A 15,524-nucleotide genomic window follows, 5' to 3' on the forward strand; every position below is an offset into this window, starting at 1 on the left:
CCGTGCGAATACATGGGAGGAGCGAGGGCCTTCTGCGGTGAACTGCCGCACCACGGCGCTGCTGTGCCGGACCGGGAAAAAAAATAACACTATCTCCCACTAAAGGGAACCATGAGGGGATGTGAATCAGCATTGGGGGTGCACGCTAAGTTTCCGTTTACGTACACTCGGCGTTTCCGTTAGTGTGTGCGGTTTGTATTTAGTGTGTGTTATCATTACGTTGCGAGCCCTGCACTGCTGCTGCTCCGCGACGATCTCGATCTCTGCAGAGGTTGGAGTGCTGCTGCAACTGGCGCAGACGTTGACATTACAACTCATCTGAACGGGAGCAAAGCGAGAATGACGCCGACGTTGACGTTACAACTCATCTGAACGGGAGAGAAGCGAGAGTGACGGAAGCCGACCGAGCGCATGGGGGAGGGAGAGGAGAGAAATGCCGAGAGTGGGTTTACAGGCTGCAGCGCGGGGGAGGAGAGGAGAGAAGGCGACGAACGTCTTGCTTTAATGTGAACATTCCTGGTCGGTGTCCATTTTAACTCCGTGGGCTTGAAATTACAATGAAAGACAGGTGACAGCAGCGTCATGCTCTTGCAAAGCAGGGTAGGGGTAAAAGTGAAAGCTCAAGCCTGGCTCCTTCGCGTATGTAGCGCACTGTGGCATGGAGCAGAAAAGCATATACCATGCCGCGGATAACTTTACCACACTTTCCCGGATTGTGCAGCTTCTAGGGGTCCGCACACATAAAGTGAGAGCAAAACAACGCTGTTCAAAAAGAACACGCCGCGGAATCGCATGTAACCAATGCATTCAACCGTCCGCTTCCCTTCGCCAGAGCGAAACCCTGCACGTCACGGCGATTGCAGCGCCCACGTCTCCAGTGGTGGGCCTTGCTCAGTTATATGTGCACCGACTGAGCTATTCCTTTCACAATAGTTAACTAGAATATACTCTAGTATATTCTAGTTCACTATACCTTTCACATTTCATGCGTAGAGATAACATGCGGGGGCGTTTGGATATGTGTAGTATTTACGATTTAAGAATATTCAACAAGCGGCGACGCGTTCTTTTCGTTTCGGGCTCCCACAGTGGCAATGAGAAGCGGGCGACCGGTCAGCGGGCTCGCTAGACAGACACGCAACATAGTGCTCTGCGGGGCGTTCTGAGATTGCTTGCAAAAGGTCTATCCCTAGAGCCCTCCACTACGGCGTCTCTCATAATCATATCGCGGTTTTGGGACATAATATTATTGTTTTGTCCAACAGTATTATTGTTTTGGCAAAATTTGTTTTCAACATGAACAGCCTACCACAGAATAGCAGCAGGCAAACTACTTTTTCCCGCCTTTATTTTCTCCCTTTGTACACCTAAGAGGTTACTATGAAGCCTTAAATTTCTGCAGTAATTTTTGAAAAGTCTCTGTGGTGCTTGCACACAGTGACGTAGCCAGGGGGGAGCCATGGGATACAGAGCACAATATGACACTCGCTGCCTGGACCCCACGTCGGATCAAGAGCATTAACCCCCCCTCCAAAAAAAATTTCTGCCTATGCCACTGCTTGCGTCCCATCACTGGAGGGGTGAACGTGCCTAGAGCGAGAAAAGTAGTCTGAGTTTTTGTGAGGAAAATAATCTTGCGGGACGGTCAACCTACAGATTTTTGCAACGTTCATATACCAACTAGCTCAAACTATCTTCTCGTGTGGCATGACCATCGCTTGCATGCCTTTATATATTGCCGCGAGTCTTATATTTCATGAGTTGAAGCTTCACCCACAAAGACTGTGGGCAACGCGCTGCGCAGGCCTCGCCGTGATGTGTAGGAAGCATCTCGATTGTTTTGGAACAATCCGTTAAAGGGATACTGAACAAAATTTTCGCCGCCGAGATAAATGACTCAATTGAAAGATTGGGTGCTGAAATTTGTTGAAACAACCTTCATTTCAGCCAGAGACTAGCAGAAAATAATGAATTTAATGCGTTTTTCGCGAATTGACGCGTCTAGCGGCCGCGCCGCGAACTAGAGAGGAAGTGACGCGAAACTCTGCGGATAGTGACTCGCCAACCGTGCTCGCAGCAAAATCGCTTACCAATCGACATCGCAAGCCGCCACCCGCTGCCGCGCGTTTCTCTCAAAACGTGTTTTCACGGTCGGGAAGGTGCTCTCCGTGCGTGTTCTCAACCGGCAGCCAACGACGCCATTGCCGCGCTCTCGACCGTATATTTGTTTTCTCAAGCGGAGCTTGCACCCACGTCTACGAATTTGCCGTCTGTGTTGTGTGCTGCTACGTAATGCGAACGGTGAAGCACCTGACACAACGCAGAATGCCTCAACGCTGTTCTGCGCTAGGGTGTGCCCTGTCCGCCCTGTCATACCTTTCCAACAGAGCCGAAGCTTCGAAGGATATGGATTCGTGCTGCGCGCCCATCGCAGCCAACGTGGGTGCCTTCAAAGCGTGACTTTTTGTGCTCCAAACACTTCGAGGATAGTGACTATGAGTTACTGTGTAAATTGCTGGTCCCGGCTGCCGACCCACGTTGGGCTACGGCGGCTCGTCTGGCTCGTCGTCCTTGCTGTCGCTTGACACAGCAGAACGGTCACACGCATATGGTTGTATTTGGCGCATCCGTTTTGGAGGCCTGTCGAACTCGGAGTCGCAATGACCGCTCGTGGAACCACTGTCACTCGCACCTTGCATCTTTGCGCTCTCGCGACATGCTCGGTAGTTGTAGCGGTTTTTGAGGAATAAGCGCTATTTGGTTTCCTATGTGGGGAAAAGAGGACAAGGCTCAGCGCCACACCAGTCACCCTCGGTTCTTGAGAGGAGAGGTGGAGAAAGGGAAGTGGCAGGGCAGGAGAGAGCGTGCCGGTTGCCCCCCTCTTGCTGGAGCACTCGACGTCACGTCCGCCGACAAGCGCAGTGGCATGCAGCCGCCGCGCTCTCACAATCCACTAAAAATACGGCCAACTGCTCGAAATTACGTGAAATAAACGCTGCGTACAGGAACAGTCGTGTCGTCCGAGTCGAATGTAAGGGTTTTCGTAGCTTTTTCAAATTTTTGTTCAGTATCCCTTTAATATTGCGTGCCGCACAAGAATGCTCCAGCTTTGACGAGAGATAACGCCGCCAACAGCGATATCGCTGGAAAGTTCGATAGCGCCTGTATAAAAGCCGACGCGCTTGACTGCTTGTCAGTTGATCGACGGTCGACGCTCTGTCCGCCGCTATCAGTGTATTGCTGTAGTTTGACTTTCAGTTTCTCGGCCACAAGTTCGCCCAGATAAAGAGCTTCATCTCGGACGTGTTCACTGCTGCCTTCGTCGACGTCACGACCACGCGACAATATCCTGCCTTCACACGAGTTGAAATTTTCCATCCTAAAAAAGGCCATGAAAAAAAAAAATAACTACAAGTCGTTAATGCAACTACGCGCCACTTGGCGACACTTTAGTTATTTCTTGAATCACTAACAAGTCAATTATAAAGTTGCACGCCACCTCAGATAACCTCGGAATTGAGCATCTATTTCATGGTGAAATTTTCCCCGTTGTTTTTTCCGAGAAAAGCAAAAGCCCGCAAAGCACACAGAATATAAGATATGCACTCATGTGCCACTCCTTCAGTGCAGATTTGATCAAAAATCTTGCCTACGCAATAGTGAATAGTTCAGATACCTGGATTTGCAAGAACATGAAAATTCTTTTTTTTTCAATGAAAAACAGCGATTTCTTACACAGATTCTCCTCAAAAGCCTTTAATCAACTGCTATGCGGTACCCAAGAGCTTGTGACCTAGCAAATCCTGCTGGGTCACACATTATATCATCAGGAATGACATAGTGTTAGGAACTATAAATTTATTTCTTCACAGGGGTGGGTTGAGTGGCTCATTCAGGGATTGGAGAAATGTACGTCCATTGATGAGCTTTGTGGTCGCCACCAAGTACTCCACAGGTGCTGCAAGCCACACAGAAATCCACACAGATCTTTTAAGAGCCTGCACGTACTTGCAGAGTTCAAAATCAAGTCACCACCAACAGCACAAAATAAGAAAGGTAGTAGTGTAAAATTTACAATTTTGCATTCGAAGCCAATCTGGCACAGGAACAATAAACAGGGGATTTATGCAACCTCACAGAATCGCAGCCCAATTTTCAGCAAAGCTGTTTTCATTTAGCAGTTGCATAACTCCACTGCAGGACGAAGGCATGATCCCCCATTTACCCTGTCTTGTGCGAGCCAGTTTAACTTCATGCCCACAAATTTCTGGACTCCATCACTCAACCTAATCCTCTTGCAAAGACATCTGCAGAACTTTTTTCAGGGGGGAGGGGGGGGCAACCGCTGGGGGGCGGTACAGTTGGTTAGCACTAAAAATGCACTATTTACAGTCTAAATTATGCACATGAGAAAAACAAAAAGGAACTAATTAGTACCGGACTTGGGAAAATACAATGGATTTGATTAATTAACAAAGAATTAAACGTAATAAGCAAAATGGGAAAAGTTAGCACCACATGGTGAAGAAGAGTGCATGGTCAGTCTTGCTGCATGCGGGATTTCAACTCGCGCGAATTGATCACCACCAGTGCACAACATGATATGTTCACCAACATATAACTGTAGTCAGTCAGTTTTCTTTGAATAGTAGCTGCAACCGTCAGAGATTTTTCTGGGCAAATTGCGTGATGACACGCGTGATAAAAACATTCTTGTGTTTCATAACATACTCGCGGTGCACACTCATCATACAAAGGCCGTCCAACCTGTCATTTGTCATTGTTGAGCATAGCGATGTTTTGACTCTCCTCATTGTACTGAAGGAGTGTTCGACGGTACAGGTGGTAACTGACAAGACCAGAGCTACCTCAATGGCTTTTGCGACAGCGGGGAAGAATGTCTTGGCCTGAAGTAAAAGTTCAGAATAAAAAATTCGGCATATCCTATGCCTTGTGGGAATCGGTTTCATACGAAGTAGTCCGCGAGTAATTGTCTGAGCTGCATTTTTTGGCCTTGAGCCAAGCGTTACGAGGTGGATCGACGTGTTTTTGTAAGTACTAGTTGTGTGCACATCGTGGGCTTACCAGGAACGTCGACTACACAGGCGGTTAAAGGGTAACTTATGGTCTGACGTTACACCAGCACTCACGTTAGAGCAAAGACTTCAGTATCATCGAAATGAAATGCACTTTATGGTGCAATGATGTGAATATCATACGTAACATTCGTTAGCATATTTCTCCGGGGTTGAGCACCGCTTCAATATACAGCTCAGACCACTTATAACGTAACCGCTTACAGTGCAGTACCGGCTATAATGCGGTTTTTCCTGACTCCCGTTTACTCTCCCATAGAACTCCATGTATACGCATACCGCTTATTGTGCAGACCCCCGAGATGAAAGACCGGTTATAATGCGGCTGCCGGAACATTCTCAGAGATGCGAGGGTGCGAGCGTGCTTCTCAGCGGAGATGCGGCGACGGCATTACAAAGGAGGAGGGGACGCGGAACGAACGAACAAGGAGCGGGGGGAGAAAAAAAAAAGGGATGGCTGTGGGGGACAGCAGCCCGGCGCAGGTGCGTGGTGTGAGGAGGGGGAGCGGTTGCGCGGCCGACGGAGAAGCCTTTGCCCCCGTCGGCCGCTTGACATGCGCGCTTCGTCGTTGCTTCGTCGTAGAGCGCAGATATTGCGCGTGCAACCTCGATTCCCCCGCAAGTAACAATGCTTTGAGACGCGATTGAGCTTTCGCCTTTGCCACCAACAGGCGGACTTACAAGCTTGAAAGTCTTTTTCAGGATAGTTGCCGCGGCTGTTCTCCCGATCGCGAACCGAAACTTCGTTTCACGCGTGATGCCCTCGGTTTAGCTCGCAAGTGCGATGTCTTCTACTCCCGATCTCCGTGTTGCCTAGGGCAAGCTTCTCGCGGTGGCATGCCAAGTTGCAACGCGCACGCTAGGCCTAACGAGCGCTAGCTGCCATGTCGGCGGCCGCGGACTACAGAAGTTGCGGTTTGGTGCCGAGTCAATGAAACATTTTGCAATTGTTGCATTTAGAAGGGGTGACTTACATCTTTTACGAAAACGCGGGCGTGCGTGTGAAACACTCGAGTGGTGGTTTGTGGTCGCCACCGTTTTCGACATCGCGGACGCGCAGTGTGTTACCGCGGCGACTTCCCGTGACGGCGCATTTTTTCCGCGTTCGTAATGTCGGCACCGCAGGTCTGCGGACGTTAACAGTTCAACATTTTCAAATGTAAGCAGATGCAAACTTACACCCCAGTCGCATGCCACGATAGTCAGAATCGCGCGCCTGCCTGTTGGTCATGTTTTGTACACGTGCAACCTTTCAAAAATGTTGTTTTGGTTATAGTGCGGTACCGCTTATAGTGCGGATATTCGCGACTCCGGCAACTTACGTTATAAGCGGTCTATGCTGTAGCTTGTTGAACCATCGGAATACAAATGTAATGTTCATTCAGAAGCCATGGTTGTGGCTATTTCGCGCAGAGAAATAACAAGGAAAGGGTTAAGGGGAGCGAAAAAAAAAATTTTGCACTCTCCTTAACCCTTTCCCTTGTTTTTTTTTGCGCGAAATAGCCACAACCGTGGCTTCTGAATGAACATGAACCGACTAGCCCAACAATGTGTGCTTCTGGATTGCAAATGTAATGCTATAGAAGCGGAGCCAACATTTCTTAACGCTCTCGCATTTAAATTACGAATGTCTACTCTCGCCGTTCCTCGGTAGATACAAACCGTCAATCACCTGTGGCGCATACCCGCATACTGAGGCCCTTGGAATACGGGTATATGCTACACGTGTCTGGAAGAGAGAGTTTGACGACGTACAGGACAGGATTTTCACATTATTTATGTCGTGACGAGACAGTAGTATTCGTCAAACCCTCTTACCCTCCCATGTTAATTTTGGTCTACACCAAGCTAAGGAAGCAATCATGAGCGCGCGCGCACCCCCCCCCCCCCCCCCCCCGCACACACACACAACACAGAGAGAGATAGGTAGGTAGGTAGATAGAAATGCTCAAAGTGCCTTGGGTTCACATTTAAAATTTTTAAGTAACAGAGAGCTGAGCTAGTTGGTAAGTATTCATGTTAAAGAGACAGGGCGTGCAAACACGGACACAAAAGAGAAGTCAAGAAACCACAAACGCCGACTAACAACTGAAAAGGTGCACAACAACGGAAAAGAAAGAAGGCACGAAAAGTTATGTGCACATGCCCAGGCAATAGGCGAACCTATCAATCCGGCACGTGTGGTGGTCTATGTGAGAGATAACTATTCAGACAGATATTTATGCAGGTTAATCGATGGTTGGCTCACGCATGTGCTACCACTATTATCGATTTGCCAGGCCTCAACCATTAAGCGCATTTCTTCATTCCTGTGCTGGTACAAAATCACGCATTCATCGAATTTTGGCGTGCTCTTACACTCTCGACAATGTAAAGATAGATTAGATGGTGAGCCTCCGGTTAGCAATCTCTTATGTTCCATTTATCTCCAGTTAACACAGCAACCTGTTTACCCTATGTAGAAGCAGCCACAGCTAAATAGAATCATTCGAAATTCCAGGGGGGAAGGGGGGCAGCCGCACCCCTTGCCCCCCCTTCCGGACGCCCATGCCTGGCATACCCGGCCGTATTTCACACCTCTTGGTACCCATTTGTTCACTCTCCATTTATCTGTTCTACGCATTACGCGACTCGCCCAAGTCCACATTTTTTTCCTAAAGCACTTCGGATCAAAGATTACCAGAAATAAAGTGTCATGAGAAAGAGCAGAAGCCATGGCTGACAATTTTCGCAGATTACACTCGCGAAGGCGTACCAGGCTGCACCTACCATCATCTTGCTGGGAGAGGAAACGCAGGGCCGAGATCTCCGCATACGTGCAGCCTCCCAGGAAGAACACCAGCGTCACCTTGGGCTCTTCCGCGCTTGACGACTGTAGGGAGCTCACCGATCCACCTGTCAGATTAGCATCACACTGTAAATGTGTGTAATGTGTTACTTATGAAAAGAGGTGAGCGTAAAGGGAAGCCTGGACATACTATGTTAAATAAAGCCATATGAAGCCAACTGAGGAGAGCAGTGTTATCTTAAAGGAGTACTGACATGAATTTTAAAATTTTTCGGGTTGGTTGTTCTAAATGAAAGCACGGGTGTCGAGAACCCTAAAAAGAGTGTCGTGGTGCCTGGGGATGCATTGCATATATTTTTAATACCGCTTCTTTCAACCAGCAGTTTCGGTTTCGGTTTCGAGAGGGCGGCTTCATAGTGACGTGTCAAGTCTGCCTGTGACGTCACGGGCAGACTGCAACCCACGAAATATGCACCTGCTGTCCTTTGCTGTCAGTTGAACGTGGTTCATGATGAGTGAACTGTCGTTCAGTGCCGCCGACAGCGATTTCTGTGATTTAGGCTGCATGCAGAACCCAGACTTCGCAAACCAAGTTAGCTGACTTGAAACGTCATAGGGCTCTCCATGCGGTGAAGCTGGCTTGCAGATGCTGGGAGATGAAAACTTTAAAATCAAACTTAAATATTTATACGTGTTTCCCGGATGTGGTGTGGGGACAGCGTTAACACTACATGCCAAGGAAACCAAAAACGTCCGTTTTGCTGCACTTCAAAATCGTGTCAGTACTCCTTTAAGCTGAAATGGTGCTGCTCATAAGAGAAAGGGAAGTGCACAAAGACAAACCGGCAGAAGCCAAACTCTCATATCTTGATTATGAATTACCATTAAGCTATGGAAATTAAGCTACCATAGCAGCTATCATGTACTATGTGCAAGTATAGTGTATTTGAAATGTTGGGCGCTACCATAAAACAGACCCTGGCAGTGGATCATTCTCGTAACAACGACAGGCATCCAGACTAGTGGCGAGAAAAATCTTCTGGGTTCTTATGTGCCGATACTATCATGGGGAACTCTGTTCATTTCGAACACCTAATGCGCACCTAAATCTAAGCACGTGAGTGTTTTTATATTTTTCCCTCATCGAAATGTGGCCACCATGGCTGGGAATCGAGCATGTGTGCTTGACCTCGGCTGCCAAGAGGTGTCTGTACCGTGAACACAGCTTTTATGCTGAGTGGACATGCACGGGAGTTATTTTGCTTCAATGACTAGCCACTACTCACTGCCCACAAGGTGACTAACCTAATAAACTTAGGCAAGCACAGCTGGCACAGTATGTGTGATACAACAAATGCTACTGTGTATGACATCACCCACTCTCAGAAGTAGGTAAAAGGTGTGCGAGCCTTTGCTTGAATTATCAGACATTTTCTCGGTGATAAACGTGCACGAGTTGTGGAGCTTGCAAAAGTATAAAAGAAAAAGCCTGATTCCTTCGAGCTAAGGTGATGGTGTAGGGTTCAGAAAGTCCCAGCAACTGCCAGATGAAGAAGATATCTCAGTTATAAGAAAGATCAATCTTAAATGTTCTCTTCATGCAAAGGTCATGAAACTAAAGCTTTCTTGCTTAACTCATGTTATATGAGCTGCTGGCTCAATACCGTGAAAATTAATGCTAGCCAAAGTGGAAGGCAGCAATATTTCCACCTCAGAGATGGATGCACACAAGCGTGCACCCTTTAGTGTGTGCTCTAGATTGATGGCATGATCAGTTGAAGAACATTGTGGAGTATTTCTTTAGTCCTGGAGGACTAACGTTTCAGTTGTCTGGGTCTCTCTGGCTACAAGAAACAACGAGGTCACTCGTAAAAAGATGGTCAGGTCTTCAAGCCACAAGGAAACATTCAGGTGTGCTTAACTTCAATTGAATAGATCTTACTAGCATTTATGCACACATGGTGTCTCAAGAAATCGTCAACGACTCAACTGCACCTAACAACAACAACATTAGTGCTATATACACTGCAGTCACAATCTTCCTTGTGCGATCCAAGCACTGCACTTATCTGTTTGCAGCCCCTAAGTTTGTACAGTAATCCTTTAACTTAATGTTCATTAGACCTGTCATTACACCTGTCAACTCATGCTGAAGAGCAGATCAATGCAGCCACCAAGCCAACAGGTTTAAAGGCACGCAGACACGATGTGTACGCACGCCTGGGCATGCGGCCGGCTGTTGGGCGCTGCTGCAGGTCAGTGAGTGTGGGCCCTGGCAGCAAGGCGAGGGCCTCCGAGATGGCACGCCAGCCAGGCAGTGCCAGGAACTGGGCCAGCCTCACGCTCAGTGGTGCATAGCCACTGTACACGTACGACAGGTCGTTGGGAACCTGCAACACGTGCGCAACATCTCTACAGTGTCACTTAGTAAGGTTGAATGAACATTGGGCTAGCTAGACTATTACTTAATTACCAATTTAATCACCACTTTATTAACTATGTAATGGTACAAAAGGGCACTCAGTACAGCCAGAAATTTAGAAGAAATAATTGTTAGGGATTCATGTCCCGAAACCACGATATGATTATGAAAGACGCCGTAGTGGAGGGCTCCGAAAATTCTGAGCACCTGGGATTCCTTAACGGGCACCTAAATTGTCAGACATTTCTAGCACTGTATAAATGAATTTGGCTGGAAAGCTTCTGCGATATTGCACTTGTCAACTGAAATGGCATTACAGTAATTTACTGTTTTTTTTGGACAACTTCATGAGCCTATCAAGAACAATCATAGACGACTTAAACAAGGGCAAGTTAGGGTTAACTAAAAAGTTCTTGCTGCTGCCATTATGCGTAATGTCAGCATTATTTTGGCTTACACTCTTATCTTGAGACTTTAACTTAAAGATCAAGGGTCTCAAACTGACTTTAGCTAGCGGGCCACAGTCATGAAATTTGTCCGGGAGAGGGGAGGAGTCTTGAATCAGTCTCAACCGGTGGTCATCTTGGGCACTGATTCATTTGCAGCAATAGTGTTTCTCAAGTGCAGCACAAATTAATGCAACATGAATTAGGCACTAGTCCTCCTCTGCTCGTGTTTTCTTCTTGTGGGTGAGTTAATGTTTCACACTAAATTTAAGTATCACAATCGTAGACCAATTCGCCCAACACTGTCCTTCTGGAGGAGCAAGTGGTCTGGATCGGTGGGCATCGGTGTTGTGATGCTCTGGGCAGGCTCGTAGCCAGGAATTTTTTCCGGGGGGGGGCCCACTTGCTGAAAACCTTGACTATTTGAGAAAAACGCCTATTTTCATGATTTATTTTCGATAAAACACCATGTGTCATCAAAATTCCGTGGGGGGGGGGTCTGCCCCCCCCCCCTGGCTACTGACCTAGCTCTGGGCAACACTCCAGGTTTTGATGGCAAGCTGCAGTGACAGAATGGGAGCAATAGCTTCGTTTACACTTATTACTACAATGCCTTGGACCTGTGTCTTTGTTTGGGGGGGGGGGGGTACGCATGATGTACGGTTGCAGTGAAGAGCGTTTGCTGGCGCAGCATCAAGTCGTGGTCACCCAAACTCGGGTTCATCAAAATTGATTTTTTTAAATATTATTGAAACTGGTTTCTTCACATATTGGGTTATTATTCGAACAGTTTTTTGGCACCTTCCACACAAAAAAAGAACGCATTGGTGAATATATAGTCTACACAAAAGGTTGAAAATAACCAAGTTTTCATATACAAGGTAAACAGGCAACTTTACAGACTTTGTTACATCAAGAATTAACTGTATTAAGGTTTTACTCCATGAGCACTGCGACATGTGTCAAGTACTCTGGCATGCCTTCAGGGCTATTCCAAACATGGCTATGGCAGTTTGACCCTTTGAGGGAAGTGAAAGAGCATGAAGAATTCGTTTTTCCAGACCACCTAAATTTTTGGACGATTTCATGCTCCTTCTGGAGTCTGAAAAATCTGACTTTGACAGGATTGGGATTCCACTAATAGGCATTATGAAATTAACAACCTCATTGATCTTAACATACACTAGGCCCCAGAATGGATAATGGGTAGTGAAGGAATTCACACACTAAAACCTCAGCACTCTCAAGTTCCAATGATTTCGTTCGAAAGCAGCTGCAATGCTATACAGCCATTCTGCAAACATTTGCAGAATCCCGCAACTGCCGAGGACTCAGGATTTGAAGACAGCATACGCACCACTTCACCAGTGAGGCCAAAGGCAAATGCTGCACATACCTGCTCACTGACATCTTCAACATTGAGCTTGAGTGTCTTGCGCAGTGTGGAGAAATAGTTCTTGTGCTCCTGCGCACGTAGCAGGCCAGCTTTCTCCAGCCGTAGTAGCCACAGCAACTGCCGGTAGCCGTACGTCTGCACATTAAACCATGCACACTCATATGAGGCCAACAATGCCATGACTTTCCATAAGACATCTGGAGAAATCTCTGCCTGATGCTGCGACTGAAATCTCTACCCTCTCATCGCTGCTTGAATTTGAGCACCTGTGCGAATGTTACTCCAGAAGCCATTCGGCTAGCAGCCATCTTCTTCCCTCATATTCATCCTACGCTGATGTTTCCCATCAAGCCTCTCCTCCCTCTCACCTACAATGCACAATTTCTTTCTCCCCCATCAACGTGCATGTTGAGCAACTCCAAACTCCCTGAATGTTACAAAGTGCAACTTATGTCATGCGAGCAAGTTGCCAGCCGTTGTCTTTCAGATGAGTGTTCAAATGCCGCTTATCTCCAAAACTGTATCACGCACGCAACAACTGTTTCGAAGCTTCACTGAGAATGTGCTGCAAACAGGTGCCCATTGGTTAGAGCACCTGTTTCAATGCCATCACAGTCATCCATGTAGCTTACACTGCCAACCAACTGGTGCAGAAAGTTACTCAGAATGATGTTTCACTGTACACAACATGTCTTATATTTTGACTTCAGTGACATGCATTGAAAATGTAGACCTTGATCTAACAGGTTTTTACTTGGTTTAGTACCCCTGATTGACACCACAAAGTATCGGTTTATCACTCGCTAAAGAAAAAAAAAGATATTTACAGGGAACAGTCTCAGTGCAGAAGATAAAGTCCTCATCTGCAACATGCTGTAACAGTGGCTCGGCTGCACAAGCTAAGCAAAGCACTGCTGCTTAAATTAAGTGAGCATGTGCGGGATAAGAAAGAAGTCTTCAATCCGAGAACACGTAAAAGTTAGAAACTTTATTGACAGCGTATGTTACCACGCCTGTCAATTCACAAGACAGTGTGGAATGTTTGCTTCAACTTGTCCGCTTTGGCAAAGGGTAAAGCTTCACAGCACACGTTCTCAGATGCCTGTTTCTCAGATGTGTGGCCACACAGCACACATTCTCAGATGCATGGTCGCACTCCACGGAGTGCCAGTCCATCTGGAACGGATGCGCATCGAAGCGAAGCAGTGCAGGAGCACAAGGACCCGCGAGAAATATACTTCACGTCATCTGCTACAGTACTGGGGTGTGCCGCTCTTGCTTTGCTTGGCTTTGCTGCAGTACAGCAAGCATGGCGTGCTCCTGTTCGCCTTCGCCACTTCGTTTTAATGCACAGCCGCGCCAGATGTACTGGCGCTCCGCGGAGCACTGCTGCCCTGAGCCGTGTGCACCTTAAGAGTGGACGAGCCTCTACATTTGGACGCATCTGTAAGGGGCCTGACCTAGATGCATACTGTAAGCTTTCACAGTGCAAAAGACAGGAATAAAGACGGACACTGGCACTGCATGTGTGTTCAGCATTGGTGTTTGCAGCATGTGCGGGTGTTTTCATCTGCCCCCACGCTAGTCTACTGCACTGCAAAAGCTTAAACGTCAACAGTGAACCAGATGAAGCTGCTACATCTGACCTGGAGGATCTCTCGCCTATAGTGGTCCAGAACCTTGGGCTTGAGACCATTGTTGGCCACACTCTGCATGCACATCAACCGCAGAACCTGAAAAGCACACACATAATCTAAGCACAACATAAAGTTCTGTTCAGCACACACATATATATATATACAAGTCTCAATTTAACATTCCACAGAAATACACCAAATGGCTATGGGTGATGTCAAAGTGGATGGCTCTGGATTAATTTTGACCCCCTGGCTTTCGGGGAGCGTCCCGTGGCAGTGTGTGCAGTTACGTGCTGCTGAAGAGTTAAATCTGCCAGGCACCGTGCCCAGCTCCCTTAGATTATTCGAGATAGTGCCTCCTTGGTAGTTTTTACCATCCTCTCAGCCTGCCCATTCGTAGATGGATGAAATGGTGCAGACGTTACATGGCGAATGAGGTTGGCATCCGTGAACCCCGAAATTCTGCTAATGCAAATTGGGACCCGTTGTCTGATACCAGGGTATCTGGCTGGCTATGTCTTGTGAACAACTTCCGTAAGGCACTAATTACAGCACTTGATGTCACTGATGGCACTGGCATGACCTCTAGCCATTTGGAATAAGAATCCACCATAATCAAGGTCTGTCCTTGGACGGGGCCAGCAAAGTCCATGTGCAGGTGCGACCATGGAGTCCGAGTCATCTCCCATGGGTGAACCGGTGCCCGGGGCATCTCCGACAGTGTTTCCTGGCAGGGAAGGCACCGACGAACCCATTCTTCAATGGCTGCGTCCATTCCCGGCCAGCCTACATAACTGCGGGCGAGCGCCTTCAACCTGACGATACCGGGTTGATTAGACACGCAACCTTTGCGGAATCACCACACGGTTGGCCCACAGTAAGCATCCCTTGTGGGCGGACAGTTCATGTTGCCTGGACACAAACGATGTGAATTGGGAACTCGGAGCACACCTTGGCCACCCCTCCACACCCAGTTGAGGACACAGGAGAGAACACCATCCTTGGCAGAGTATTGAGCCACATCATCTGCATGGACAGGAGGTTCCGGAAGTTCATCCAGAAGCATGGCTACCTCTGCTGGAGACGGGTCATCCTGGCGCTGGTGCATTAGGGGAAGTCTGCTGAGACCGCCTGCGTGGCTCATTTGTTTCCCTGGCCGATCGAGGAGAGTACGCTGGTATCCGTTCAGAAAGATGGCCCATCGCAGCATTCGTGGCGACAGCATCTGTGGAGTTTGCTGGTCTGTGTAGATCTGGAATGGCCGGCCAAATACATAGTCATGGAACTTCTTTACACCTGCAACCACAGCAAGTGCCTCCTTATCAATCTGGGCGGAATTCCGCTCGGCAGAAGATAAAGTCCTTGAATAAAAAGTGATGGGTGCTTCTCTGTCATCTGGCGTTTTGTGGCTCAATACTGTTCCTATTCCATATGGAGATGCATCACAGGCAAGGATGATGGGCTTCTTCTCGTCAAAATGTGTTAACACCTGGTTTGACACCAGCAGTTTCTTCACATGGTCGAACGCTATCTGTTGCGGGGTTCCCCACACCCAGGGCATGTGTGGCAGGAATGCATGAAAAAAATTTAGAAGACCCAGGAAGGCCTGCAGCTTGGCTTTGTTCAAAGGCGGCGATGTGTTAAAGGGACACTAAAGGCAAATAACAATTTATGTGAAAGCTCAATGTATGACAATGTCTACAACGGCAATATTATCAACAGCAGTGCCCTACTGAGCG

General features: G+C 47.7%; 1 protein-coding gene across 1 annotated transcript in view; it reads right to left on the reverse strand.

Moving 5' to 3' along the window:
- Nucleotides 1–3,843: 3,843 nt before the first annotated feature.
- Nucleotides 3,844–15,524, reverse strand: part of LOC119390927 (vacuolar protein sorting-associated protein 33A) — a 59,640-nt gene continuing 47,959 nt past the window's right edge. Inside the window, exons 11-15 of the mRNA XM_037658643.2 lie at nucleotides 13,795–13,881; nucleotides 12,149–12,283; nucleotides 10,103–10,274; nucleotides 7,866–7,991; nucleotides 3,844–3,958 (exon numbers count right to left, since the gene is read on the reverse strand). Of these exons, the coding sequence (XP_037514571.1) occupies nucleotides 3,867–3,958; nucleotides 7,866–7,991; nucleotides 10,103–10,274; nucleotides 12,149–12,283; nucleotides 13,795–13,881 (612 nt within the window). The 3' untranslated portion in view covers nucleotides 3,844–3,866. The remainder of the gene's footprint in view (nucleotides 3,959–7,865; nucleotides 7,992–10,102; nucleotides 10,275–12,148; nucleotides 12,284–13,794; nucleotides 13,882–15,524) is intronic.

This window comes from Rhipicephalus sanguineus, chromosome 4 (assembly GCF_013339695.2).
Source record: "Rhipicephalus sanguineus isolate Rsan-2018 chromosome 4, BIME_Rsan_1.4, whole genome shotgun sequence".
Classification (NCBI taxonomy): domain Eukaryota; kingdom Metazoa; phylum Arthropoda; class Arachnida; order Ixodida; family Ixodidae; genus Rhipicephalus; species Rhipicephalus sanguineus.